General features: G+C 56.1%; 1 protein-coding gene across 3 annotated transcripts in view; it reads left to right on the plus strand.

Moving 5' to 3' along the window:
* The window catches only part of PHACTR3 (phosphatase and actin regulator 3), a 221,463-nt gene extending 203,734 nt beyond the window's left edge, over nucleotides 1–17,729 (plus strand). For all 3 annotated transcript variants that reach the window (XM_045070476.1, XM_004759959.3, XM_004759960.3), the window contains exons 9-13: nucleotides 8,724–8,779; nucleotides 12,660–12,721; nucleotides 13,613–13,753; nucleotides 15,100–15,176; nucleotides 17,012–17,729. In XM_045070476.1, coding sequence (XP_044926411.1) covers nucleotides 8,724–8,779; nucleotides 12,660–12,721; nucleotides 13,613–13,753; nucleotides 15,100–15,176; nucleotides 17,012–17,027 — 352 coding nt within the window. In that variant the 3' untranslated portion in view covers nucleotides 17,028–17,729. The remainder of the gene's footprint in view (nucleotides 1–8,723; nucleotides 8,780–12,659; nucleotides 12,722–13,612; nucleotides 13,754–15,099; nucleotides 15,177–17,011) is intronic.
* The last annotated feature ends 7,791 nt before the right edge of the window (nucleotides 17,730–25,520 follow it).

The following is a 25,520-nucleotide window of genomic DNA, read 5'->3' on the forward strand; positions in this document are numbered from 1 at the left end:
TTAGCATCTTCACTTTCCTGACGCCAAGCCTTCCACCCTGTTCTCACAGAAATGCTTTCCTTTGACACCCATATTAAGTCATTTAATCAATGTGCATAAAATTTAATTAGTTCACCTAATCACAAAAGTAAGGACACCCGCTACACATCGGTTTGGGAACACAGGGAGCTGTTCCGACGGGCAGGGGCTTACCATGGAGAACAGACTGTGAGGAGCGGCGGCTGCGGGCCAGGCACGGTCCCGGGGATCTGGCCTTCCAGGACTGGGAGCCTCGGTGCTTCCAGAGCCAGTGAGTGGGGGCACTGGAGAGAGCCCCTCCTGTGGGATCGTCATCCTCACTTATAGACAGGGAGGTGGTGTCGGATGGACAGCAGGGAAACCAGTAGGAGACAAATAGCGATTTATTGTACAGTGTGGGCGTGGGTGAGTGCGGCGCTGGCTAGGCAGGTCTGAACCGGTGACACGGGCTGTCAGGAAGGGCTGGAGCGGTCAGGCAGTGTCCACAGGCGGAATTCTGTCTTCACCAGAGAGCCTGAGCCCAACTCCTAAAGCCTTTCAACTGATTGGACCAGGCCCACCAGAGCATTCAGGATAGTCTCCCTTTCATAAAGTCACCTGATTGTGGACTGTAATCACATCTACAAAAGACTGCCATTGTGGCACCTGGATGAGGGACCAAATGGACACCTGGGGACTGTCACTGCCAGGTGGACACCTCTAACTATCACAGAGCAAAAGGCAGTGAGAAGTCCATGAGCAGGCTGCAGATCCCAGAGCTGATCTGTGCAGAAGTTAGAATCCCAGCCCAGGCCAGGTCCGGAGCCCAGATCCTTAACCACAGCGTGATTCTGTGTTTTCCGTCGGACGCTTCTGCCCATTCTTCCCAGAGTCCAGCGGGCCGAGCCTTCCAGGGAAGGCTTGTGAAGTCACGCCTGTCCTTTTCCACGTGGGTGGAGCTCAGCACCGGCCACTGCTTCCTTCGTGTAGGCCCTGAATGGGCAGAAAGCGTCTGCCCTGCGTTTTGCTGTCACGTAAGGGCATTTCAGAAACTGTCCGCCTAGAGCCGGAGCCGCTGGGTCAGAGGACACGGCGTTTCTAATCTTGGTGGACGGCACTGAACTTCCCGGAGTCATGGTCCCGGCTGTGCGTGTGCCCAGCCCCCATCTCCCCAGGGGCGGGCAGCAGGTGGGGCCGTGGGTGGGGTCTGCACAGGCTCACATCCCCACCACAGTCCTGCTTTCTTGCCTCCTCCCCACCTCTACTCCCCCTCCCCCCCTCCAACCACGGAGGCCCAGGTGTGGGCGCAGACCCCACAGCACAGGACAGCACCAATGTGGGGTGACTGCAAGGGCCCGGGGGGCTCAGGTCGCGGGAGCTGCTGTTCCCCAACATGGAAGCCTCTCCCTGCTCAGAGCCCGCAGCCTGTCCCTGCTCTGTCTCCTGGGCCTGGTCTTTGGGTCCCTCCCTCGGGAGGCCTCTTGTCCCCTGGCCTTCCCTCCCAGGATGGCCACAAGTTCCTGTGGGTCCACAGCCCTGACAGTGCCCCCGGGGAGCTCCCCCCAGCCGGCGCGTGGCCCGGGGCCGTGTGTGGCAGGACACCCCACGGAATGACTGCAGGGACACTGCCCTGCCCGGGGACCCATCCGAGGCAGAGAGGCCAGCACGCCGGGGCGGCACCAGGCTGGAGCGGTGACAGGCTCGGGGTTCCCGGGCAGGAGCTCCCGGAATAGCCCGGTGGCCGTGGGTGTGGGGCTGTCTGCCCGGCCGCTGCGTCTTCTCCCTCCGAACCGCACCCTGCATCCGTGGAAGGAATCATTCTCCGTTCTTGTGGACACCGCGGGGGCGTTAGTCCTGTTTGGACCCCAGGCAGGGACAAAGCCAGGGTTTGGGTCTTCGACGTAGGCCAAGCAGGAGGCTGGGGTGTGCGGCTTCTGACCCGTGTCCCTCCTCCCTGAGCCAGGCCTGCTGTCCCTCTGCTGCCCTGAACTCCCTGCAGCCTGAGCGCCGTGCGGGGACAGTTCTGGAGCTGCCACCGTCCTGGGCCTCCTGCGTGTCGGGCCCTGGGCTCCGGGCTTCTGCGCCGGTTCACTTAAGTAGCCGCAGCCCTGGGAGGCGGGTACCATCGTCCTCTGTTTTCAGGGGAAAAAGTGCAGCTCAGAGGACACAGGGCTGCCCCCGTCGCAGAGCTGGAGGGTGACAGGGTGGGGACTGAAGGTCTGAGTGGCCTGGGCCAAGATGCACGCCGACCACCTTGACAGCAGCTGCTGCACCCCGAAAGCGCTCCTCTAGGCGAGTGAACAAGAGTCGGATGTGGGGCCGGCACTGAGAGCCTTGGAAATCCCTGGTGAAGGCACAGCAGGTGTGGCGAGTGGGAGCCCGAGTCCACGGGGGGTGTGGGGGGCCAGGGCATGCAGGGCAAGCCAGACATGGCTGAAGCACAGGAACAAGCGGGGTGCACAGCTGGTCCCCCCCACAGGCCCCATGGGGACGGGCACATGAGGAGGGGGCCTCGGGGTCACCCTGGGAGCTGTGCGGGGCCCGGCGTGAGTCCCAGCGGTGCTCTTTCCCGGGGGCTCCGTGCTCTGCGGAAGGAGCCCTTTCCCCCAGGGAGTCAGGCCAGCGCCGGGTGGGGTGGTTCCAGAGGCTTCTCTGGGGTTTTGTGAGCTGACGGTAGGGACCTCGGCTTGGGAGTTCTGTGGGTTTTGGCAGGGGGTTCTCGTCAGTGGGTGAGAAGGTCTGAGGCACAGGAGGGGTTGGGAGAGTCCAGTGGGTGAGAGCGGGCCACGGGGACAGGCAGGGCTGGGGGAGCCTTGGCCTCTGTGGACGGGACAGCCTGCCCCCCGCCCCCAGCAGCTGCAGGTCCAAGAAGGTCTATGGTGATTGCGGTGAAGGTGGCGCCGTCCAGGCGGTGTGACTGCAGTTCACCTCCCGTGACTCAGTTTCCCTGGCAGATGAGCGGTGGCGAGATGGTCGTGAGCAGAGGAGCACATCACAAGGTTGGGGTTCACGGACCTCAGGAAGTCTGGGGCTTCGTGGCTCTGGAGAGAGGGGCTCTGTTCCCCAAGCCCCTGTATGCAGCGCTCAGCAGCAGCAGGCTGGGATGGGTCCGTGCATAGGACCCCCTGGACCGGGGACTGGGGACGGGCCCGTGCATAAAACCCTCCCCCACCAGCCTCCCTCCCGGCTGAGGAGCAGGGTCAGGCCCACATCACAGCCCCTTGTCCATGGACAGCTCTGGGGTCCTGGTCTCGGGGTCTGGCCAAGCCCTGGGGAGGACCCAGAAGGAGGAGAGCGCGGGGACTGCCAGCCACCAGGGTGCCCACTCTGCCCCACGCTGTGCCTGGGGGACAGGGAAGTGCACCCAAGTAGGAAATTTTTCTGTATATTCCAGAAATTTCAGGAAATAGGGTATTTCATATTTGATGATTGATGGTGAAATTAATTAATGTCCCTTCATGCTCTTGTTTCTTAAAATACAAGGCGAGCCCAAAACACACCTGCCTGCTGTGTTTGGAGCGTGGAACATTGATGGGGTCTGGTGGCCAAGCTGTCCCCAACCCCAGGAGGATGGGGCGGAGGGACACCTACACCCTCAGTCCCCCTGGCCTTGCAGGGCTCCCTGGGGCTGGCCCCATGCTGGAGAAGGCCCTTGGCTGGTCCAGGCTGTAGGCAGGCCTGGCCCTGATGGCATGGTGCCCTGGAGGCAGGGTCAGGGTCATGGCCAGCTGTGGCCCGAGCTATGCTTCCCAAGGTCAGACAGCCCTATGGTGATGTCCCCACCCAGCACAGGTGCATTTCTCCCACGCAGGCGCCTTCGTGGTCAGGTGAGACTGGGGCAACAGGCCTCATGCGGAGGTGGGCTGGAGCCACTGAGGTCGGAGGCTGGGCCATCATGTGGAGGCCCAGGTGCCCACGGAGGGGGGGGGAGCCCACGGAAGCTAGCACGCTCCTGCAGCCTCTCTCCGGCTTCCAGCTGCTGCTCCAAACCAGCCACCCAGCCCTGCCGGGGGGCTGGACGTGTCGGGAGCCCCGACCCTGGCGAGCTGTGGAGGTCCCTGCACCAATGGTCCAGGGCAGCTGCTGGAGCCCACGGTCACTGGGCAGTGGGACAGGGTGGGTGCGTGTGACGGTGCAGCTGGGTCACCTCCATGAGGGTGGCTGATGGCTGGGCCTCCGTCACCACCCTGGGCCTCTGCTGGTGGGAGCCTGGCACCAATGGTCTGATGGAGGAGGGGTGAGTGAGTGTCTGACGGGGGAGGGAGGGAGTGTGTCTGATGGAGAAAGGTATGAATGAGTGATGGAGGAGAGGCTGAGTGAGTGTCTGACGGGGGAGGGAGGGAGTGTGTCTGAGGGAGGAGTGTTTCCTGGGGATCCCGATGGGCGTGGAGGCTGCCAGCAGGTTAGAGATCGCAGCCCCCACGGTTGAGGCTGGAGGAGACCTGGGCTCAGCACACCCGATGGGCACGGTAGACACCAGTAACGGTGGTGGCCCCTGTTTGTTCCAGCTTCTTGTCTCCGAGTGTCCTCACCCCTCAGTACCCCTTAGGGTCCCTGGGGCAGGTGACAGCTGAGGACCAGAGGCTCAGGTCGGGGAGGGTGTTAACAGGAGGCAGAGCTGGGCCTCGACTTCAGCCCCTGTGCATGTGTGGTGGCCCTCAGCAGTGGCCCTCGGCGCTGGTGCGGGCAGAGCAGACATGTGACCGCCTTGTGCAGAGCCGGAGCCTCGTGGACGGTGCAACTGCGTCCCCTATTCCCGTGCGGCCACACGGGCATCTGGTCAGCCAGCTGCCCGAGGCCATGGTTCCTCACTGCCACGCACCCTCACCCTTCATCTCCTCCGACCCGGGTTTCCCGGGCTCGCAACAGAGGGTCCGGTGTGGCGCATCTGTTTGGTATAGAGCAGGAGGGCCCCGTGGGACCAGGAGCCCAAGCTGGCGACAGGTGCTCATGGGACACGCACCCACATGTGCATGCGCTGTCCCCTGGGGTACCACGCCCCCACCTTGTCCTTGGCTGAGTGCTCCAGACCTTCACCTCCCGTTGGGGCCCCCAAGGCCTGTCAGCGTGCTCCCTGCCCCGGCCAGCGCTGGCGTCCCGGCCTCTCCTGCGTGCACAGGTGGGGACCAGGCCCAGAGATGGGCACAGCCTCTCTCTACCCTGGCACGCCTTTTCCCGCTGCCGCTCCACCCGCGGCTCTGTAATTAGCCGCCACACTCCAGCTTTCTCCGTGGGAAGAGTCAGAAATAGACCGTGTCTTCCCTGGCAGCACCTGCTGCTCACTCGTCACTCGTCACTCGTCACTCCCGGGGCTGGGCTGGGGCGCGTTTCTGAATTGGGGGAGGGAGGAGCCTCCTGGAGGAGCTGGGGAATCCTGTGGCTGGAGCACGCTCATGCCCTCCCTGAGGCCTGGCCCCCCAGCTCCTGGCCCAGCCGCCCTGGGGCTGTGTCTGCTGGTCCTGGCCACAGAGGCTCCAAAGGAAGAGCCTCCCCCGCCCTGGGGCCGCTGGGACGCTCAGCGTGGGGAGGGGTCTCCACGCTCTCATCTGCGCCGGGTCTCTGCCTAGGGTCACTGTGCCGGGCCCCGGGGTGAACCTGGGCGCTAAGACCTGATCACGTTTGGTTCTCTGAGCGTTCATGGTCTTCTCTCATCGACCTCTGACAGGGGGTGGGGTCGTCGCTTCCGGAAGCCTCCCCCACATGGAGAGCAGAGCTGAGTCCCTGCTCGAGGGGACAGCACGCCGTGGTTCACGGGCTAGGCTGACGGGCACTGAGCTGGCGTTTGCCTGTTCGTCTTCTTGAGCCGATTCCTCCCCCGCCCGCCCTCGGCCCCTCGTGGGTCTGGAGCACCCGTGCTTCCTGACGGGGTCCCGGCCCTGGGGAGGCCTGTGTCTCCTTGTGGTGACTTCTGCCCGGTCCCTTCTGGGACAGCAGCCTGAAGGAGCCCAGACAGGGCTTCCGAAGGCAAATCCAATCTCGGTGCCCCCTCAAGCCACCCACCCTTGCCTGCTTCAAGCCATCATATGCCTTCTCAGACTCCTGGGGTGGCTACAGACCCCTCACCCGATGCCAGGCTGTGGCCCCGTCCAGCTGTCCTGCCCCACAGATGCTCACACCCCTCAGCCCGACTAAGGGGCAGTTGCAGAATCCCTCCTCATCCTAGGGTCAAAGCCCAAAGGGGCACCTTCCCAGGAGCCGGCCCTGAGCAGGTCAGCCCTACCTAGGCTTCATCCTAGTGCTGTGTGGGGACAGGGTGAGCATCTGTCCCCAAGGGAACCTGCAGGCCCCAGCACAAGACTGGTTCTAGTGTCTCACCACCGTGTCCCCAGGGCCCTGCGGGTTGTCAATGCTCCCAGAACACGCCGTGAAGGAAGGTCGGCTGAAGCCAAGGCAGATGTTCAGAATCTCATAAAGTGGGATCCTGGGTACTGGGTGGCTCTCCTGGGTAGGAGTGAGTCTAGACTGGACCTCTGGACACGCAGCCCTGCCCTCGGGGCCTCCTCCTCCCCTGTCCCTCGGGAGGTGAGTGAGATCCTCTCTCCCCGGGGAGAACCACACAGGGAGGGGTTCAGGTCCTCTGCTCTAGCCCCAGCCGCCTCTATGGGGAGGGTCAGGTGAGGGACGGCGCCCGCACATCACTCGTGGTGGGGTCCCTAATGGGTCTGTGTCCACCCAGAGGCCTGGGTCGGAACTGGCCTGGGGGCCTGCTGTTCCCTTGCCCGGGTGGCATCCAGGAGGACCCCGCAGTGCGGGGCAGGACCCGGCCCGCTTTCGGCACACGGGCCAGGGGCGTAGATCCTGGTGATGAGCCGTCGGCACTTTGGAGAGACGCAGGAACTGGGTGACAGGCCTTTCTGGGCACCCCGTCCGTGGCCAGTTGGCAGCTCCACGGCTGGGTTTTCTGGAGACATTTTTGAGAGACTACTGTGTGCCAAGCTAGCACTCTCAGACTCTCAGCGCATTACCTCATTCCGTGCTCACGCTTCTGGGAAAGTCTGTGATGGGTCCCATTTCGGAAGAGAAGACAGGCCTTCAGCAAGAGGAGGCCCGGGCTGGGGAGGCCTTGCTAGTGGGCATTTGGGGGCTTTTCAGGTTTGAGGAAATCTGTGGCCTCAGTCCCCAGGTGTCGCTTCAGGCGAGCTGGCTGAGCAGTTACTAGTCCCCAGGCTCTGTCTCCCTACGGATGCTCCACAACGGCCCAGAGTCGCTTCTTCCATGAAGCCTGCCGAGATCCCTCCTCCCCTCTCCACCCCTCCAGCACCCTGCACCCTCTCCCGTCTTGAGCAGTTAGGGGACAGACGCTTCGGCTAGAGAGTTGTGGTCTTCCGTGGCTGCCTCTTCATGTGGTCTCGGAGGAAAGGGGTCCACGCGAACCCCTCCGCCCCCACGGTGCCTGGTCGCTCGTTGGTCACACGCCCTGTCCTGTGTCCTCCGCAGCATAACATCCTGGAATGTCTTGTCCCTTTCGTACTGCTCGTCAGCCTTCCTCCTCAGACTGTGGGCTTTCCCTGGCGGAGGAGGCTGGTCGAGCGCCGCGTCCGGGGGCGTGGGACCGCCTGGCACAGAGCCAGCCTCCCTGGTCCTTTGCTGAGGGAGCGAGCGAGTGGCATTGGGAAATCAGGGACCTCTCGGTGCCAGTGGCGGTGAGGGAGCCAGATCTTGTGCGTCCCACTCCCGGGGCCAGTCGGGAGCCTGCACCCCGGGGTCCCAGCCAGGCCTCGCGGGGGGCGGCTCGCGTCCCCGCAGACCTGCAGACGCGCTGTCAAAGCGGCCGCCCACGGACCCGCTGCACACAAAGCCGCCAGGCGCCGCGCGCTCGGTGGCGGAGGAGCCGCAGAGCCCGGGGACGCCCTCGGCTTTGTGCTGGGACAGGGGTTCCGAAGAGACGAGCAGGTTTGGAGGCTGCATCCTCTTTGGGGCAAATGCGGTGGCCCCAGAGTCGGGGCGTTCCCAGGCTCGGCCCTGTTGTCTCCCGAGGCTAACGGTCCGGAAGTGGGACGGCTCCTGGCTGTGACCCAAGGACAACAGTGTCGGAGTTACAGAAATAATTGGCTCTTGGCACTAATTGTGGCTAATTATGCCTCTTTCTCCTGACAAGCCTTTTCTTTATTTTATGTATTTGTTTTTGGCCGGATCCTCTGACTCTTTCAACTCGAAGCTGCTGGAAAGGCTCGTTCTCTGCCCCGGAGGGCGCGGGTGGGGTGGGGGCAGGCTGGGGCTGGAGGGGAGGAGGGAGAGGGGTGGCGGGCGGGGGCGCCCCTCCCTCCGCGGCTGCCGCTCTGCTCTGCTGGGCCGGGAGGCGTGGATGAGAGGCGAGGGGCGGTGCTTGCTGTCACTCCCCGAGCCCAGGGCTGCCGGCCAGGCTGCTGAGGACCGGAGTGGGACAGGTGCCGCTGCAGGAGGCAGCAGTGGCCGTGGCCGCCCATGGTTGGCCTGGGCAGGAGGGGTTTCCTCCCACCTGGGGGGCATCCCGCCGTGGGGCTGCGATCGGCCGGGCTGAAAATGAGCCGCACACCGCGAGGGGGCAGGGGGTCCACCCCAGGAGCTCCGTGACAGAAGGCGACCTCCCTCCTGGGCAGGATCCTCCTGGATTGAGCAGCAAGAGGCTGCCCCCAGAGGTCCCCACCCCTCCTCCAGCTTCGGGGGACTCTGTCCTCGGCTGAGCCCAGGTGGACTCTGCAGGCGGCCACGATGGTGCAAAATGTAATTCTGGTGTTTTTCCGCAGACGGCTAAGCCAGAGACCGGCCGTGGAGGAGCTGGAGAGAAGAAACATCTTGAAACGTGAGTAGCCAGGGACCCCTGGCTCCTGCCCCAGGTGCGGGGGTGGGGCCGGGCTCTCCCCCTGCTGGCCCCCTCTGCAGGCTGGACGCTCCCCTGCCTGGGAAGTCCAGCTACAGAAGCAAGCCCTAAAGGAAAGTTGATGCATTCAGACATCTGCCCTTTTAAAATCGAGAGAGAGAGAAAAGCTCTCCTCCTGGCGTAATTAAAGATATCCCTGTTTTCAAGGTTATTTAGTTAGCCCTGTAGATCTAGGGGAAATGGCTCAGCATCCTCTTTGCTTTCTGGGGTTTGGAGCAGGTTTTTCTAGGGGTCTGGGAGGGAGTCCTGATGGGTGCGGGGACAGACGGCATCAGAAACCCGAGGGCAGGAGCACATGGCCCTGAGCGGCAGCGGAGCGGCTGAGGGACCGGGAAACCCTGGGAAACTGCCCCGGGCTCCCGTCTCTGCCATTCCAGGACCAGTCGGTCCTGGCTCCACGTGGCCCCAGGGTTCCCTGGCAGGTGTGTGGTCACCGTGCCCACGGATAGCCCCCCCAGTACAGAGGATGCCGTTCTGCCTCGTGACCATCCTGGACGGTTTGGGGGTAAAACCCCTTCAGCAGTGGTTCTCGGAGAGTTCTGTCTCTGGCCGGCAGAGTTTAGTTTTCAAAACGTTTTCTGCAAATGGTGTTCTTGAAGGGCCTGGGTTTTTCAACTATTGTTGCTCTTTTTCCTCTTTTTGTGATGAAAGCTACTGAATTTGGCATTTTATTCTGAGAGCTGTGAGCTCTCCCCAAAGTTAGGGCAGCGCCAGAGCGGACGCCTGAAAGCCAATGGGCGGCAGAGCCTACTGGTCTGGGTGCGGAGTCCCGGCTGGTCCCGGTCCCCTGTTTCCCCCCTACACCCTCTCCGGCCTGAGCGGGCCCCTCCGTCAGGGGCGGCGGGACACAGCTCACCTAAGTGACGGGATTCCAGGGTTTTATCGTCAGACTTAAGATGCGGCCCCCCCTCTTCTGGCCATGTCTGCGGGTTTAAAGAGAAGCTTGTCCTGGGTTCCTCCTGCTTCCTCCGGTGGATGGGTGGGGACAGGGGGAGTCGGGCTCTCTCAGTGACCATGTACGAGAAGGTTGGAAAATGCTGCCGCTCACTCATAAAGCGACCTCGTCCCAGAGGCCCTGGAAAGAGCAGCCCAGGGGTCAGTGGACAGGCTGGAGCGGCAGTGGCTCCCATCCGTCTCGGCCCCGCTCCTGGGGGTGCCAGGTCCTTGTGCCAAGAAGCACCCCCAAGTCTATTAGTCTTGGCAGATGAGCGCCAGGGCCTCCAGAGAGGCGCCGCTGATGGCGAGCCTGGCTGCTGAGCGGGAACCAGGCCGGCCGCACTCCCCTTCGGTGCACGGAAGGAGCAGTGGGCTTCCTCCCCGGCAGCCGCGGCCACCCCTTCTCCGCCCACAAACCATCCGGTGTGTCTGTAGCTCAGGAGCGTCCCGGGTGTCCCGGGTGGGGTGTCTGCGAACTTCCCTGCTGGCTCCTGGTGGGGGTTATCCTGTTTGGTTCCGTGGAGCTGAGACTAGAGTAAGCACGTGTGGTCCGGTGTGGAGCGGTATCACCACCGCCCCCCGCGCCGGGCTGCAGGCCCTCCTGCTCCAGGGCCCTTCCTGCCTGTAGTCCCCCCTGGAATGCTGCCTCGGCGTGTCTGCCCCTGCACGTGGGGGCTCACGAGTAACCGATCAGACCTGGAGGACTCGGTTTGGGTGTCGTGACAAGGCCCCTTACAGGTGATGACCCCAGACCCGCCGTGCCGACCTTCGGCCCGAGCTGTGCCGACTCAGGGCTTGCTTACGTGCCCGTGTTGAATCGTCACAACAGAGTCATGAGGTTTCACACCAACGTTCCCATTTTCCTGGTCAGGAAGACAACTGAAGGAGTCAGTCGTACGGCTTGGTAACAGGACTCTTGGCAAAGAGATGGAGCCCAAGTGGCTGGTTCCACGGGCCATTTGGACCCCTGCATCAGAAGCAACAGTGCATCTCTGACGATTTACAGAGGACGAGTGTGGCTTCCCAGCCGCTGGCTCGGTTTCTAGAACATCTCGGTGTGGTGGCTGTGGTCATGGATGCCTTGGTTTGTAGAAGGCACAGGGCTTTCTGGGTCGGGGACGTGAATGTCCCCAAAGCTATCACTAGGTGTTGCTCAGAGGGAACCAGTGGGTTCAGGCTTGAGGAAGGGTTTCTTGGGGGTGGCAGGGACCCAGTCCCTGCCGGCCACCTTCAAACATCCACTCTCCAAAGCACCTGTGTCACTCACGTGACCTTGGTAATGACGTTGGTGATTAAAGATAAAGATCTAGTTTTTTTTTTTTTTAAAGATTTTATTTATTTACTTGAGAGAGAGACAGTGAGAGAGAGCATGAATGAGGAAAAGGTCAGAGAGAGAAGCAGACTCCCCATGGAGCTGGGAGTCCGATGCGGGACTCGATCCCGGGACTCCAGGATCATGACCCAAGCCGAAGGCAGTCGTCCAACCAACTGAGCCACCCAGGCGTCCCAAGATCTAGTTTTGTTTTACCTTTTTCACAGAGAGGCTACACTTGGCCTTTGTCTGTGGCCGATTTTTTAAGAAATCTGAAGAATTAGTATCGTGGCATCACAGAAACCCCCCAGGGCTGGCCTTAGATCGGCACTTCCACATTTTTTTCTTAATCGTCATCAGCCTCCTGACGAGAGAGCTTCTTTCTCCATGTGCTTTCTCCTGGTGTGTCCCTTGGATTAGGAACCAAGAACATAAAAGGGCTTCATTTCCTTTCCTAAAACTCTCAGACGTGAGATGAGCACGATCTGTCGAACCCCCAAGCCCCGAAGTGCACACGTGTGTGGGATGTCGTCAACCCACCACGCAAGGCAGGCGAGGGCAGGCGAGGTCAAGCGCAAGCAGCAGGGCTCCCCTTCCCTGAACCAGCCCTGTTTCGAGGAGCGAGCGCTGGCCCGTGAGCCTCCCTTCCCAGGAATGGAGCTTCCTACCCCCCCGGGACCCGAGGCTTTATTTAGCAACAGAGAGCGCCAGAAATAGGACATCCATTATCCTGAGTCCCAGGGCAAAGCCTGCATTTTACGCCCGGCTCTGACTTCTGCTCTATTTTTAGCCGCCGCGTGTAGGTAAGAGCGCAGCTTGCATGTTAATAGTCCCAGTCCGCCGCGCAGCCCGGGCCGCGCGCCTCGGAGGCCGCCCTCGAAGGCTGGGCTGTGTCGCTGCGCTCGCTCCCGCCGTGGGAGTCAGCCGGCTGCCTGGTATCTTTGGGTGTGAGACATTCCCCTGAAAATGTAAATTCCAGGCAAGCTTATGGTGCCCGGAGCCGGGGAGGGGTGTGCCTTGTGCGTGCTGGTTGGCTGGAAGTGTGTGTATTCCTGTAAAGCGGAAGGGACTACGGCAGTGACAGCTCTGTTACGGTCCCTACCGGAGGGTCACATGCGACAGGTATTAGTAGTCACGTGTGTGCACAGTTACGCTCCTGGAATGCGTGTGGGTGCCCTCTGTGCTCCGGGGCGTAAATGCACGCAGGGCGGGTGTCTGGTTGCAGCGCAGGGCAGAGGCAGGGCCGCTTCCTGCTTCTCCTGCAAGTAAATGTGCGCAGCCGAGTGTGAGTGCTGAGCCTGGACGTGGAGAAAGTCGAGGAGAAGGACTGCAAGGCGGGCAGAGCGTCCCCCGGGGCCGGTGTCCCTGTGGGGCGGTGAGACCACGGTCTGAACGTGGCTAGCCAAGTGCAGGGGGACCAGCCGTGACACCCGGAGTCCCGATGACCCTCCTCAGCCACCAGAATCGCAGGGGCCGCGAGCTGACTTCTTTACCAAAGGAGAGTCTCAGCCCGTTTTTCTTTCTTTTTTTTCCTTCTGTTTTAACCTTTCACAGAGAGGAATGATCAGACAGAGCAGGAAGAAAGAAGAGAAATCAAGCAAAGATTGACAAGAAAGGTACAGTGATTTGAGTGTCTTATCCCTGGATCCTGAGGGACAGGTGACAGGTGCACTGATAGTGGGGTTGGGGGGAGGTGACGCAGGACCTCTCCGTGTGGCTCAGGGACGTCTTCCTGGACGGCAGCGAATTCACTCCCCAGATGCTGGGAGGGCAGCACCCCGGCCCATCCCAGCGTGGCCCTCTGTGCCCGGGGGACAGGCAGGTCCGATGACATTTCTGCGGATCTCTGGGGAGCCGGACAGTGACAGGGCATCACCTTCGTTTACGGGAGATCTTCACACAGAGCCTGGGAAGAGCCTCCCTGGGTGTCCGCATGCGGTGACCTTCCGGGCTTCTTGGTTCCTCCGGCTTGTCTGGAAGATCCTGGTTGCAGAACCCTTTGACTAGCCTCGAGGGTTGGGTGTGGGACTTGCCGGGTGGAGGTGGGTCTGGCCAGCCCGAGGTGGCAGCCCCACAGCCTGGTCCCTTCCCGAGCCCCAGCCATGTCTAAACTCAGTGTCTACGCCTCGCCCGTCTCCCCCCGCCCCCCCCCCGTGGGAGGTGGGTCTTCCCTGAGCTTGCCTCGGGGGTACCGCTCGTGGCCGCCTCTGCGCCCTCCAGACCTTTTCTTGAAGCTCGCCCGGAGGGTCCAGCGCGCCGGGGCTGCCGTGAGCTGCGGCGACCTGACGGTCCTCAGCAAGCCTCCCGCGAGCCGGGGCTGCGCTGGCAGAGCCGCGGGGTCACCGTCGGGGCCGCAGTCCAGGCCTTCCCGCTGGCCCTCGCAGGCGTGAGGGTTGAATGTCCCAGTTTCTGACTTTCCCGTGTCCCTGCAGACACGTGCTGTCTGTCCGAGGGCTCGAGAGCACGGGCATGGCTGCGGGCGGCTCACGGGCCTTCTCTGATTTCAGCTGAATCAGAGACCCACGGTGGACGAGCTGCGGGACAGGAAGATTCTGATCCGGTTCAGCGACTATGTGGAAGTGGCAAAAGCTCAGGACTACGACCGGCGGGCCGACAAGCCCTGGACGCGCCTGTCCGCGGCCGACAAGGTCCGGGGCCGCTGTCCATGCTGGGTGGGGTGGGGGGGACGGCAGCCCCCAAGGAGGGCAGTCCGCGACAGGCAGGCCGGCAGGTCTGTCTGTTCCTGGGCCGGGGCGGGGAGGGGAGGGGTGCCACCCGCTGTGGAAATGGTGGCTGTGCTGTGCCCCAGGGGTCGGCTTCACAGAGGTGATCCGGGGCGTGGCTGTGTCTGCTGCTAGGCGATAGTTTGGTCCTTGGCAATCAATGTCTGAAGACATTTTTGGTGTCAGAAATGGGGGGCAGTGGCTGGAGCCCAGGGATGCCCCTGAGCTCCCCGTGAAGCACAGGACGGCCCCACCCAGGGTGACCGGGTCCCCAGGGTCGAGAGTGTGGGAGCTGAGAAACTGGAAGCTGGCGGGAAAGAGGTGGGGGACGGAGGTTTCGGCAGAGTCCACTACAGCGACACGGGGCGGAGAGACCGAGGCCCGCAGGAAGGCGTGGGCAGTGTAGACGGAGGCGGCTCTGGCTCCATCCCCACCGCTCTGGGGTGAGGTGTCTCCAGGGGCCTCCGGCGGAAAGCACAGGAAGGGAGCAGGGAAGCAGCAGATCCCAGAGGCCGTGGGGAAAGCGGAGGGACCGAGTGAGTCCCAAGTCTCCCCCAGCCTTGCTGTGCCGGGTCCGGACCCCGAATCCGACCTGTCCACCAGCACACGTCCCTCGAGCCCCAGAAAATCCCGTGGGAGGTGGGTGGTCATTTCCCCCGTGGAGGCGCTGCGGGCGGCCGGCCTGCAAGGGCTCGGAGGGCAGCGTCCTGTCCCGGGGCACACGACTCCCAGCCTCTCCCCAGCTCTCAGCTGGTCCCCGAGGGGCTCACCCTTGGGGGCGCAGGGTCCCAGGGGGCCAGGGAGGCTGGACGAGGCCGGGGACAGGCCCGACACGCTGTGGTGCTCACCTCACCCACACGTGACGATGACACTGTCCCGTGACCCAGCGGCACCGCGTGCCCAAGGCTGGAACAGCTTCCTAATGATCTCGCACAGTTCCGGGCGAGTTCACTCCAAGCCTGACTCCCCACATGATCTGGCTCTTTGGATGCCAGCAGGTGGCTCCACCTGGCTCAGCGTGGCGGCCATGTGCCAAGGCAGCTGGGGGGCGTCCCCGGCCTCTCTGGGACGTGGCCATGCGCTGGCCAGGGCCTGGCTGGGGACAACGGCAACCAGGCGTCAGAGGCGGAGTGCTCAGCCCAACGATGATTCTGCTTCTCTGGAAGTATCTTCCAGAACACCAGAACTCGGGGGACAGTAGGAACTACTGTCCATCCCCCAGGCTGCTGGCGTCCTCTGTGCCTTTCGTAACGCCCGTCTCTGACCCACAGGCGGCCATCCGTAAGGAGCTGAACGAGTACAAGAGCAACGAAATGGAGGTGCACGCGTCCAGCAAGCACTTGACAAGGTGGGCTTCTGCGCGGCGCCACTGCTGGTGCCTGTCCCGGCTGCCTCAAAGCCGCAGAGAGGGGCAGAGCCCTGCGCACCTGGGCGCCCCGGGGCCAGGAGCTCTGCGGAGAGCTGGAGGAGACATGCGGCTTCGGGGCGTGCAGGGCAGTGCAGGGCGGCGCTCCTGGGTCTGCCGTGTAAGGAGCTCGTGTGCGCGCCAGAGAATTGGCCTCAAAGCAGGGAACAGGACGTACCTGTAGGCCGACCATCCCTCCCGTCGTGTCTGGACCTCTGGTGACCAAACCCGGCCCGTCTGTGCCAACCGGAGGCCACCAGGTCCCTTCAACTTACTGGTGCCTGTTTCCCTGCCTTTACAGTCGCATCATTAATACAATATCGATCCTTCCCCAAACCCTCCAATATTTGGGTCCCTACGGCGTGCCCGGTGTCATGCCAGGTGTGGAGACAGCAGTGGTGCATTAGGTAAAGGGGCCCCCGTGCCAGGGAGCCGCTGTCCTGGTGGGGCATGTCGGCCGTCCTCCAGCACCGGGCTGTCTGTGTCACGGTCAATGCGGGCTCTGGACGTGCTGCCCCACAGGGGCCGCGGGTCTGCAGAGGGGGACCGAGGGGGAGGACTGGCCTCCCCGTGCTCACTGGCTGTGCGTGTGTTCTTCCCTCTGCCGCGACACGCAATACGGTCTCACGTTCCCTCCGTCTTGAGACCGTGCTTGTGATGCTCAAGCTTCCGCCCGAAGCAGTCCCCTTGCCACATCCCCCGCGGCCTCGAGAGGCTCATGCCCCGCCCCAGAGACGGAAGAAGGGAGCCCTGAGAGCAGAGACTGCCTTCAGCTAAAATAGCGACGCCTTTCCTTTTCTGGTGTGTCCCCAAGTGGCCACCGTGGCTGCTGTTGAGTCACTCACTGTGTAGGTCAGTGTGGCTGCGGGGCAGAGCCGGCTGTGAGGGGTTCCAACTGTCCCCAGGACAGTTTCGGGGAAAATGAATTAAGGTGGGGGAGGAGGTTGCAAGAGCAGGCGAAAATGACTCCCAACGAACGGCTTAAAATTTGTTCAGGTTCCCCCCATGGCCGGCGTACATTTGAGCAAGAACGTGTCATCTTAGTTTGGATTTTCCAAAACACTCAAAAACGTTGAAGAAATCGACATTGTCCAGTAAAATATGCAAAGCTGTTTTTAATGTTTACCATGTTAAAGAAAAAGGGTGGAATTGTTACGTAGCATCGCGTGTGTTAATGTCAAAATACCGAGTATGTTTTCCCATTACACGTTATTAAACGTGCTTGACTGAGGATACACGACTTCTCTCCTAAGTCCCTAATGCCTTTCCTAGATCAAGGAATTCTAAGAGTTGGCTGCAAACTTGGACATCAGGAAATGGGATTTTTATACCACATTTTAGCACTTAGTCTCCGTTTTGAAAAGCACAATAGTTTAGTCACCTGAGACTTTGTGAAACGTATCACGTTACCACAAACACGTTACTGACGTACAAAACCAAAACCAAACCATAACCCTGATTTCCAGAATTTTGCTCAGTTGATTATTACTTCTGATTGTAGCCAACCTTGGCGTCACACACTTCAGGAGCTTAGCCAACAGCCTTCAGACTGAGTTTTAGGCAGAATTCAGCAAATCATTCTTTCTGGAGTCCGGCGCAGGCCCGGGGGTCTGGGGTGCTCGGAGGTCCTCCAGCACCGGAAGCGAAGCGGGCCCATCCTCGTGTCCCGGGTGGGCTCCGAGCTGCTTTTAACGGCCACGCGCTTGTTAGTGGGAGGTTTGGGCCATTTCAACTTCCAATGTGTGACCTTACGCTGTTTGCCTTTTTGTACTTCCTAGATTCCACAGGCCGTAGAGATTTTCTTCTGAGAAGAATTTGTGTTTAATTTTTGATACCAACACTGAACATTCATCAGGGAACTTTCCTGAAGCTCGGCTCTCGACTCCCTGCCGCGTCAGCGAGAGGGGCAGGACCACTGAGGCAGGTGAAGTCGGGGCTGTGCTCACCTGCAGGAGGGGAACCCAGAGGACGCCCTTCGCGCTCTGGTGTCCGCGGAGTGGGGGCTGCCGGGCCCGGGGGAGACCCCGAGTCGCTCTCCCAGAAGAAAACTGTCATTTGCCTTTGAACCCGGTTTTTCAGTTCTGCAGCAACACGGAGGCTGGGGACGCGCATGTGCCGGCGCCCCCACCCCGGGCCTCGGACGGGGACGGGCCACACGGCCGCGCGCAGGATTGTGTGTAAAAGACGTTTTTATTCCGGTCACTAAGTTAATTTGAGAACTCTTTAAGTTCATGTTCCACAAAATTATTGACTGTATTATACTTTTCTTTTTTTTTTTTTTTTTATATAATGTCTAACAAAAAAATCCAGCTGCAACATTTTGATTCCTGTTAATTTTGTTCTTTAATTAAATGACTACTTATTGCAGGAAACTAACCCGGGTTTTATGTTTTCATAAGAGTCGGGAGGAGAGTGGGGGTCTGTGAACTAAGTCGGGTGGGTTTTATTACTGTCGAGCCGTCAGATCCAAACACATAAAAGAGAATTTCAACTTTTTGTGTGCTTTGTTTTGTAAATTCTGTTAGTACATGTGGTTTGTGCTTGAAAATCAGATCATCTTTGAATAATGATCCCAGAGGTAAGCAACAACTTGGTGGAAAATTCTACCATGATGGAAATTGGGCCGTCTTTGAGTATTTTTAGATTCACGTATGCAGACATTATGGAAAAACTCTGTTACAGGAGACAAAGGTTTAGAGGGAGCGGACGTTATAAAGAGAACATTCACCCTAGCACAAAGGTAAAACGTAATGTTGGCACAAAGAGGGAAAATTAAAAAAAAAATAATGTTCCCAGAAGGTATTTTTACTTGGCTTTTGAATACGTGTCCTCACAGGGGAGCCCGCCCGCCGGGTACATGGTGAGGCAGGAAGCCCGGGCGCTCGGAGCCTAATGTCAGAAGCTTGCAAACCCTGTTGCTTAAACCCCAGCCCTGCGCTGTTCACCAAGATACATTCTCTCCAGGAAGACCATCGCTCTCTCGAAATACTGCTGTATCTTCTAAAGGAGATGACCGTCACCAACACATTCTCCGCCTCCTGTAGACGGCAGCTGCTGGCGGGGCAGGGGCAGCCCTGGGGGCAGGTGCAGGTCCTCTGACGTCACTGCACACCCTACCTCATGGCTTGCTGTGACCTTCCTTGCTCATCGTCTTTAATGCCAAGTGGGTCAGATGCCCCTAGAAACTGCCCCCCCCATGTGGCAGCGCTTTGTCCGGTCTGTCCTGGATGCTGGCAAACGGGGTGTCAGTTAGCTGAACTCTTTGAAAGAAATCCCCGGTGGGGTACGGAAATCCCAGCTCTGCCTCTCTGTGCTGTGCCGCCTTCGAACTGCTTCACTTCTCTGAGCCTCAATTTGTCTATGAAATGAGATGCTCTAAAGCTTTTCTAACTAGAAGTCAGTTCTTTAATTTTACAAGCACGTGTGTGTATGTTTCTATATTATATGCGTAATATATACCTATACTCTATTCATAACCCATATTTGTGGCCAACCTCCAGAAAACTTCAAGTTTTTTTCCTATTCTACACTATTTAAGCAGCTTCCTATTTTCTTCTATTCAGTTTAAAATATTAAGCGGGAGTCCAAATTATGTAAAAGTGAGATTTCAATCTCCTCAACATGGAAATATGCATGGACTTACTATGAAACAAAGAACGGAAAAGGTGCTTCTGTTGGAAACCGTGCCGGCAACCAAGAAGGAAAGGATCACTACTGCTTGGAAGATGGGCCTCTGCGGAGAGGTGACTTGGCAGATGGGATGTGTGTTCAGGTGTTTTGCCCAAGCAAAGTTCCATAATTAGTGGTTAAGTAAAACTCAAGATGGAAATAAGGCACAGGAGACCCAGCAGAGGGTTTGGTTTAGTTCAGGCTTAAGGGTTCTAAGACATCATAAAACCAGAAGACGGTTTCATTGTAACCAAAAACTTTTAGCCACAGTATCTAACTTCTCTATGGTATTTTTATTAATTATAAACTATTCCTCTAAGTTGTATTTCCATAGTTCACGTTCTTAGCCAGTATCACAGAGGTCGAGAGAGCCAACTGAAGTTGGAACCGGGCGTGTTCACTCAGAAGAAGCCCACACGGAGGAAGGCTCTGACGGGTGTCACCAGTGCCTCTCATCCCAGCTGGAGGAGCAAAATTAGGAAGCAGCTTGTAAATCTCATGGGTGATATGCAAGCTTGTGTATATAAATGCACATTTGTTCTATAAATTTGAAGAGAAAGTACATATATTTAAGAGCCTGAGGTCTTAGAAAAAACCATTTCTGCTGCCTCCCTGCTCATAACAATCACAAACCGAATCACGACAGTTCTTCACTATGGGCGTTGTCAGTGCATTGACTTCACAAATCATTTGTTCTAATTTCCACAAAACAAACTGTGATTAACTATCAGTTAATAGTTATAGTAACAATACTATTAAGTCACTGAAGGAATTCTGCTTTTAAGGAGATTAAAAGATTAAAACCATAATTGATTATTTTATATTATAATAGTTTTTAATAGTTATAGTAACAATACTATTAAGTCATTGAAGGAATTCTGCTTTTAAGGAAATTAAAAGATTAAAACCATAATTGATTATTTTATGGGAGGAAATTAAATCACTTCTAGAAGTATTAAGTTTTAACCTGGCATGATAGGAGGAATATTACATTGTAAGTCTTTGTAAAAAAAAAAAATTTAAGGATGTTGAAAGGACTTTGAAATTATATTACATAAGTAATGCTTAGGCAATTGAGATGGCCAAAAAAAAAAAAAAAAATCCCAAAACAAACAAACAAAAACCACCCCAAACCCAAAAAACCCCAAACCCTAACATCAAGAAGTCCATCTTGTGGAAATACATGGTAATTACAAGTCTAAATTCTGGAGGTGAAAAGCCAAGTTTTTAGCTACGTACCCATAGTTCTTTAACAGCAACTTCAAGTCCAGAACTGTAAAATTCTAATTACATTATTAAAATTATTAGTCTTACATGCTTCTAATCTCAACCCCATTCTTTTACAGAGCGTTTTTTACAGAGTTTTTCATGTGAAAGAAACGTCCAAGATGCTCGTAAGAAACTGAACATGTTGAGACTCAAACTGAACATATGAAAATATCCCGAAACAGTGAATTACCATAAGTTAATTTCTCTTAGACAATGTTAGAATGAGCAGTGGAAAAGCTACTAGTTACAAGTTCCCACAGTTCCATGAGAACAGAATGGCATTTTATGTTAAGTAATAAAAGTAACTTCTAACTGTTAGATCTCCTTTAAAGAAGGTGAGCAGGGAAATTCTTAAAAAAGCACATTTTCTTGACAGTAAGCCACGGTAAGAAACTCTGGATCTTGTGTACATGCTAATAATTCTTAAAGTTAAAACCATGCTTTTGTCTGCACATTATTGCTTTCTGAATGCAATGTATTCCCCTTTTTCAAAGGTATGGGTGCTGCACATGCACAGGTGTGCCCCCCACACGAACAGCGCCTTCCCTGCATTCCACCCGGGAACTTGGTTACAGCGGGGACTCCTGGTGTGGCACAGAGCGGTCTCGGGAACGTCTAACACCTTGCTCCATTTTTACGTCCCAGCTCAGATTTGTGTGCTCTTACTCCCTGCCCTGTCCTCGTGACCAGTATTCTGCTTCTGTTGTCTCTTCGCAGCACTCATGATTCCGCCCGCGCTGGCTGTAACTCTCCACCGGCTGTGTTTGGGAACTACGTAGGAATTCGGGGACAGCTACCGTGAGTGGGTCAGCTGTTAACAGGTGGGAGTGACAGGTGGCTGAAGAGCTGGCTAGAGCCACTGCGGGCTTCACACCATGTGCGGAGGTCGGAGTCAGAATTTGTCGCTGTTGACTGCCAGGTCACTGGGGCGTTAAGTGCGGAATGAAAACCACCAGCCCACTAGGACTCGGAGGGTCTGCTAGGCGTCCATGGTATCAGGATTTGGTGGCTCTCTTAGACCGGACTAAGTTTCTGCTTGGCTATACTAATGATGCAAAATTTGTTCTCTCCCCCGTGTGTTCTTCTGAAATAGTTAGGACTTTGCAGCTCAGTTCGGTTGAGGAAGTGTGGGAAGCCTGCACCAACATGTGTTAAATTCCACCCAGGTCAGAAATACAAAGTATTGGCTAGAATGGTCATTTATTTTTAATATGCTTTAAATAGGAAAATCAAGAAGTTGTAGTTACTTCACATAATCATTAGGCTCTGCTAAGACAAAATTGATTTAAATCACCATTTTTGTTAAATAGTGAGATAAGTTGAGAAACACACTGTATAGTAAAGAAGAGAGAGATCCGATCATTAAAGGTTTGCTTCTATGCTACCTGTCTTGCCAACGACAGCCCACCAGCCCAATCTGGCCTGCCTTTTATTTTTTTTAATGGCTTGCAAGCTAAGACTGGTTCTCACATGTTTACACAAATACCTACCTATATTCTCAAATTTACCTGTTGGCCCACACAGTGTAAAACATTTTCTGTATGGTTGGTCTTTTAGATAATTTGCCAACTCCGGCTCTAATTTTTCTTAAGTGTAAATAAATATAGAAAATGTTAAAAATGAATCACACAGAACAAAGTTAAGCAACTACATGTTTTTTAAATACACTTAAATTTTTTTTACATCAAATCTGTCCCAGACATCGTCTGTCCCAAATGTTAATATTCATTATAAACTCATACTGACGGTAGTCGAGTTGCATAAAATGCACATTTTGTGAGGTAAATAATAAAGGCCTTATTGACGCTAAAGGCCAGCATTTCCTTGTATGACAACACGCACTCCTCCCGCTTCCTTGTACTTAACATGGTTGCTATCACAGCAGCACAAACCAAAATCATAGTATCTAAGCTGAAATTCAAGACACTGCACCAAATAGATCTCACTCAAAACATCGGTGTTCCTGGAGAAAGCCTCTAGATATTATTTTAGAGTATTTCCATGAGATTTTCTTGGTCTAATGTTTTTCATATTTCAAAAAAGAACTGTTTTGAGAGAGCATGGCGTTGGGGGAGAAGGGCAGAGGCAGAGGGAGACGGAGGATCTGAAGCAGGCTCCGCACAGTGTAGAGCCTAACATGGGGCTCAGTCGCACAGCCCTGAGATCCTGCCCGGAGCTAAAAATCAAGAGTCAGACGCTTAACTGACTGAGCCACCCAGGCGTCTCTCCAAGTATGTTTTTCAAAAAGCCCAAAACTAAACATCACAAATATAACCATTAAAAATATAGTATCTTGGATGATAAAGTCTAACATTTGACATGCCTACACAGTTCTTCCAAGGGGCCAATAAAATGGAAAGCCATAGAATTCTTTGGGACTACATTGGTGCTGTTTTTTTTTTTTTTAAGATTTTATTTATTTATCAGAGAGAGAGAGGGGGAGATAGTGAGCACAGGCAGACAGAATGGCAGCAGAGGCAGAGGGAGAAGCAGGCGCCCTGCTGAGCAAGGAGCCCGATGTGGGACTCGATCCCAGGACGCCGGGATCATGACCTGAGCCGAAGGCAGCTGCTTAACCCACTGAGCCACCCAGGTGTCCCGGTGCTGTTGTTTTTAAAATTCAAACACTCCTCATTTTTACAAAACATGGATATACACGTTTTATGTCTTCCTAGAATAACTTTAAAAAAATTATTTAAATTAACTTAATAGGGGCGCCTGGGTGGCTCGGTGGGTTAAAGCCTCTGCCTTCGGCTCAGGTCATGATCCCAGGGTCCTGGGATCGAGCCCCAGAGCCCCACATCGGGCTCTCTGCTCGGCGGGGAGCCTGCTTCCTCCTCACTCTCTCTGCCTGCCTCTCTGCCTACTTGTGATCTCTGTCTGTCAAATAAAAATCTTAAAAAAAATTAACCTAATATATTAATATATGTAGTGTTAGTTTCAGAGGTAAGTTTAGGGATTCATCAGTTGCGGACAACCCCGTGCTCGCCCCATCACGTGCCCTCCTTCATGCCCATCCCCCGGTTACCCCGCCCCCACTCCCTCCCCTCCGGCCACCCTCCGTTTGGAAGGGGTTCCCTTCTTGCTTGTCTCTGTATGTAGAGCTGAGCACAGTATGTGACACAGACACTCCGGTGGCTGATTGACTAATACTTCATGATCTGTTTTAATGGAAATGCGACCATACGGGATTTGAGGGTCAGAGTTTCAGGCACATCTGCCCTCTTTGAATTCAGTGGATTTCCACCTAGAAACACTCCGTTTATTCCCTCATTCATTCACACTGTTGCCACCGTACTCTTCTAGGCACGTGTTTAGGTTTTGGAAATAGTGGCCTAAGTAACTATTCATAAGTGAATAAGACACACGCGGTACCTGCTGTCATAGACTTTACAGCAGCGGGGTTTATGGGAGGGAGGAAGAAGTTTCTGGAGTGATAGGAGGATTGATAGGGCTGTGCGGGAGGATCCCTCTGAAGTACTGTTTACGTGAGACTCAAAGGACGGCATGGGCGCGGGGAAGCAGAGCCCCAGGAGCAAAGCCTCGAGGACAAGAATGCGACCGTCCAAGCACCAGGCCTGGAAGTCTGCTGAACGAGGGAGGGGCAGGAGGCAGGCGAGGACAGAGGCAGAGGCCGGCTCCCCTAGGGGCTTTCAGGCCCTGATCTAAAGGCTGGGTTTATGCAGAAGACACCTCTGCACAGGTTTGGTGCGTTTGTGTTTTATTAAGTCAATTCAGGTGAGATGCCGATAGCACGGAGTTAACTGTGTTGGGACTGCCGTTTAGTGGCACCTGGTCCACTCACCAGCCACTCAGCCGCTGCTTCCATCTGGTTCATCACAACCCAAGGAGACTCCATATCCTCGAAGTAGGCACTGCCCAGCTTCCCCTTCCCCGAGCCCCCGGCAGCCCCCAACCTGTCCCCGTGGATTTACGTATTCTGGGTGTTACCTACCCATCCAATCCGACAGTGTAACCTTTTGTGTTTAGTTTTCCACGTAGCGTGTTTGTCCACATGCATCGGCGGAACTCCTTCCTTCTTAGGGCTGCGGAACAGCCCGTGTGCAGATGGTCAACCTGCGTTTGTCCGCTTGTTGCCCATTCGAGTCGTTTCTGTGCCCGGCTGCTGGGACTTGTGCTGCTGTGGACATTCGGCTGGCGTCTGCTGAATATCTGGTTTCAGGTCTTCGCGTGGATTGCTGGGGGGTGGGACCGCTGAGTCATAGGATAATTCCACCTTTAACTCTCAGAGGAGCCACCAAACTGGTTTTCACGGGGACTGCAGTGTTTTACTGCCCCCAGAAGCCCACAGCCACCGGGTCCTGCACGACCTCACCAATACTTATTTTCAGTCCTTTGGCGGGTGTGATGCGGCGTCTCGCTATGGTTTGTGGTTTCCAAATGACGCATGATACTCCGTGGATGTTCGTGGGCTTGTTGGCTAATTGTACATCTCCTCTGGAGAAATGTTCATACAGGTCCTTTGCCCCTGTTCTTCCTGGGTCATTTGTCATTTTGTTGCTTAGCTGTAAGAATTCTTGATATATTCTGAATACTGGATCCTAAGCAGACGCGTGACTTGCAAGCATTCTCTCCCCTTCCGTCGGTTGTCTTTTCACTTTGGTGAAAGTAATCTTTACACGAAGGTTTTCTTGGTTTTTAAAGTCCACTTTACCTTTTGGGTTTTGGGTGGTGGTTTTATTTTCTTGTTGGTGGTGCTTTTGGTGTCTTACCTAAGAATCCACTGCCAAATCCAAGGTCATGAAGATTTGCTTCTATGCTTTTTCCTAGTAGTTTCATAGTTCTAACTCTTTTAGGTTTTTTGATCAACGTATTTTGTATATATGGTGTGAAGTAAAGGCCCAGTGTTGTTTCGCATGAGGCTAGCCAGTTGTCCAAACCACGTGTTGAGGACTGCCGTCAACACGGAGACGTCTATTACACGGAACCATATGAAATTACCTGAGGAAATGTAGATTGAGGAAAAGTAACAGACCAGGAATGAGCCCTACATTAAGAAAAAAAGGGAAGACCTGAAAGTGATGGGAAATGGAAAATACGCCAGCCGAAGTCTGGGTGAAGCGGAGTTAAGAAGATGGAGCCTGGGGCATATGGGTGGCTCAGTCAGTTAAGCATCTGCCTTCATTCAGCTCAGAGCGTGATCCCAAGGGCCTGGGATGGACCCCCCACACCGGGCTCCCTGCTTGGGAGTCTCTCTCTCCCACTGCTCCTCCACCTGGCTTGTGCCTGGCTTGTGCTCTCTAATGAATAAATAAAATCTTTAAAAAAAAAAAAAGGTGGGAGAGTATACTTGGTAAAATTAATCACTGGTGGTTTTGATAAAAAGTA

The sequence above is a fragment of the Mustela putorius genome, unplaced genomic scaffold (genome assembly GCF_011764305.1).
Source record: "Mustela putorius furo isolate JIRA1106 unplaced genomic scaffold, ASM1176430v1.1 tig00003972_pilon_pilon_pilon, whole genome shotgun sequence".
Classification (NCBI taxonomy): domain Eukaryota; kingdom Metazoa; phylum Chordata; class Mammalia; order Carnivora; family Mustelidae; genus Mustela; species Mustela putorius.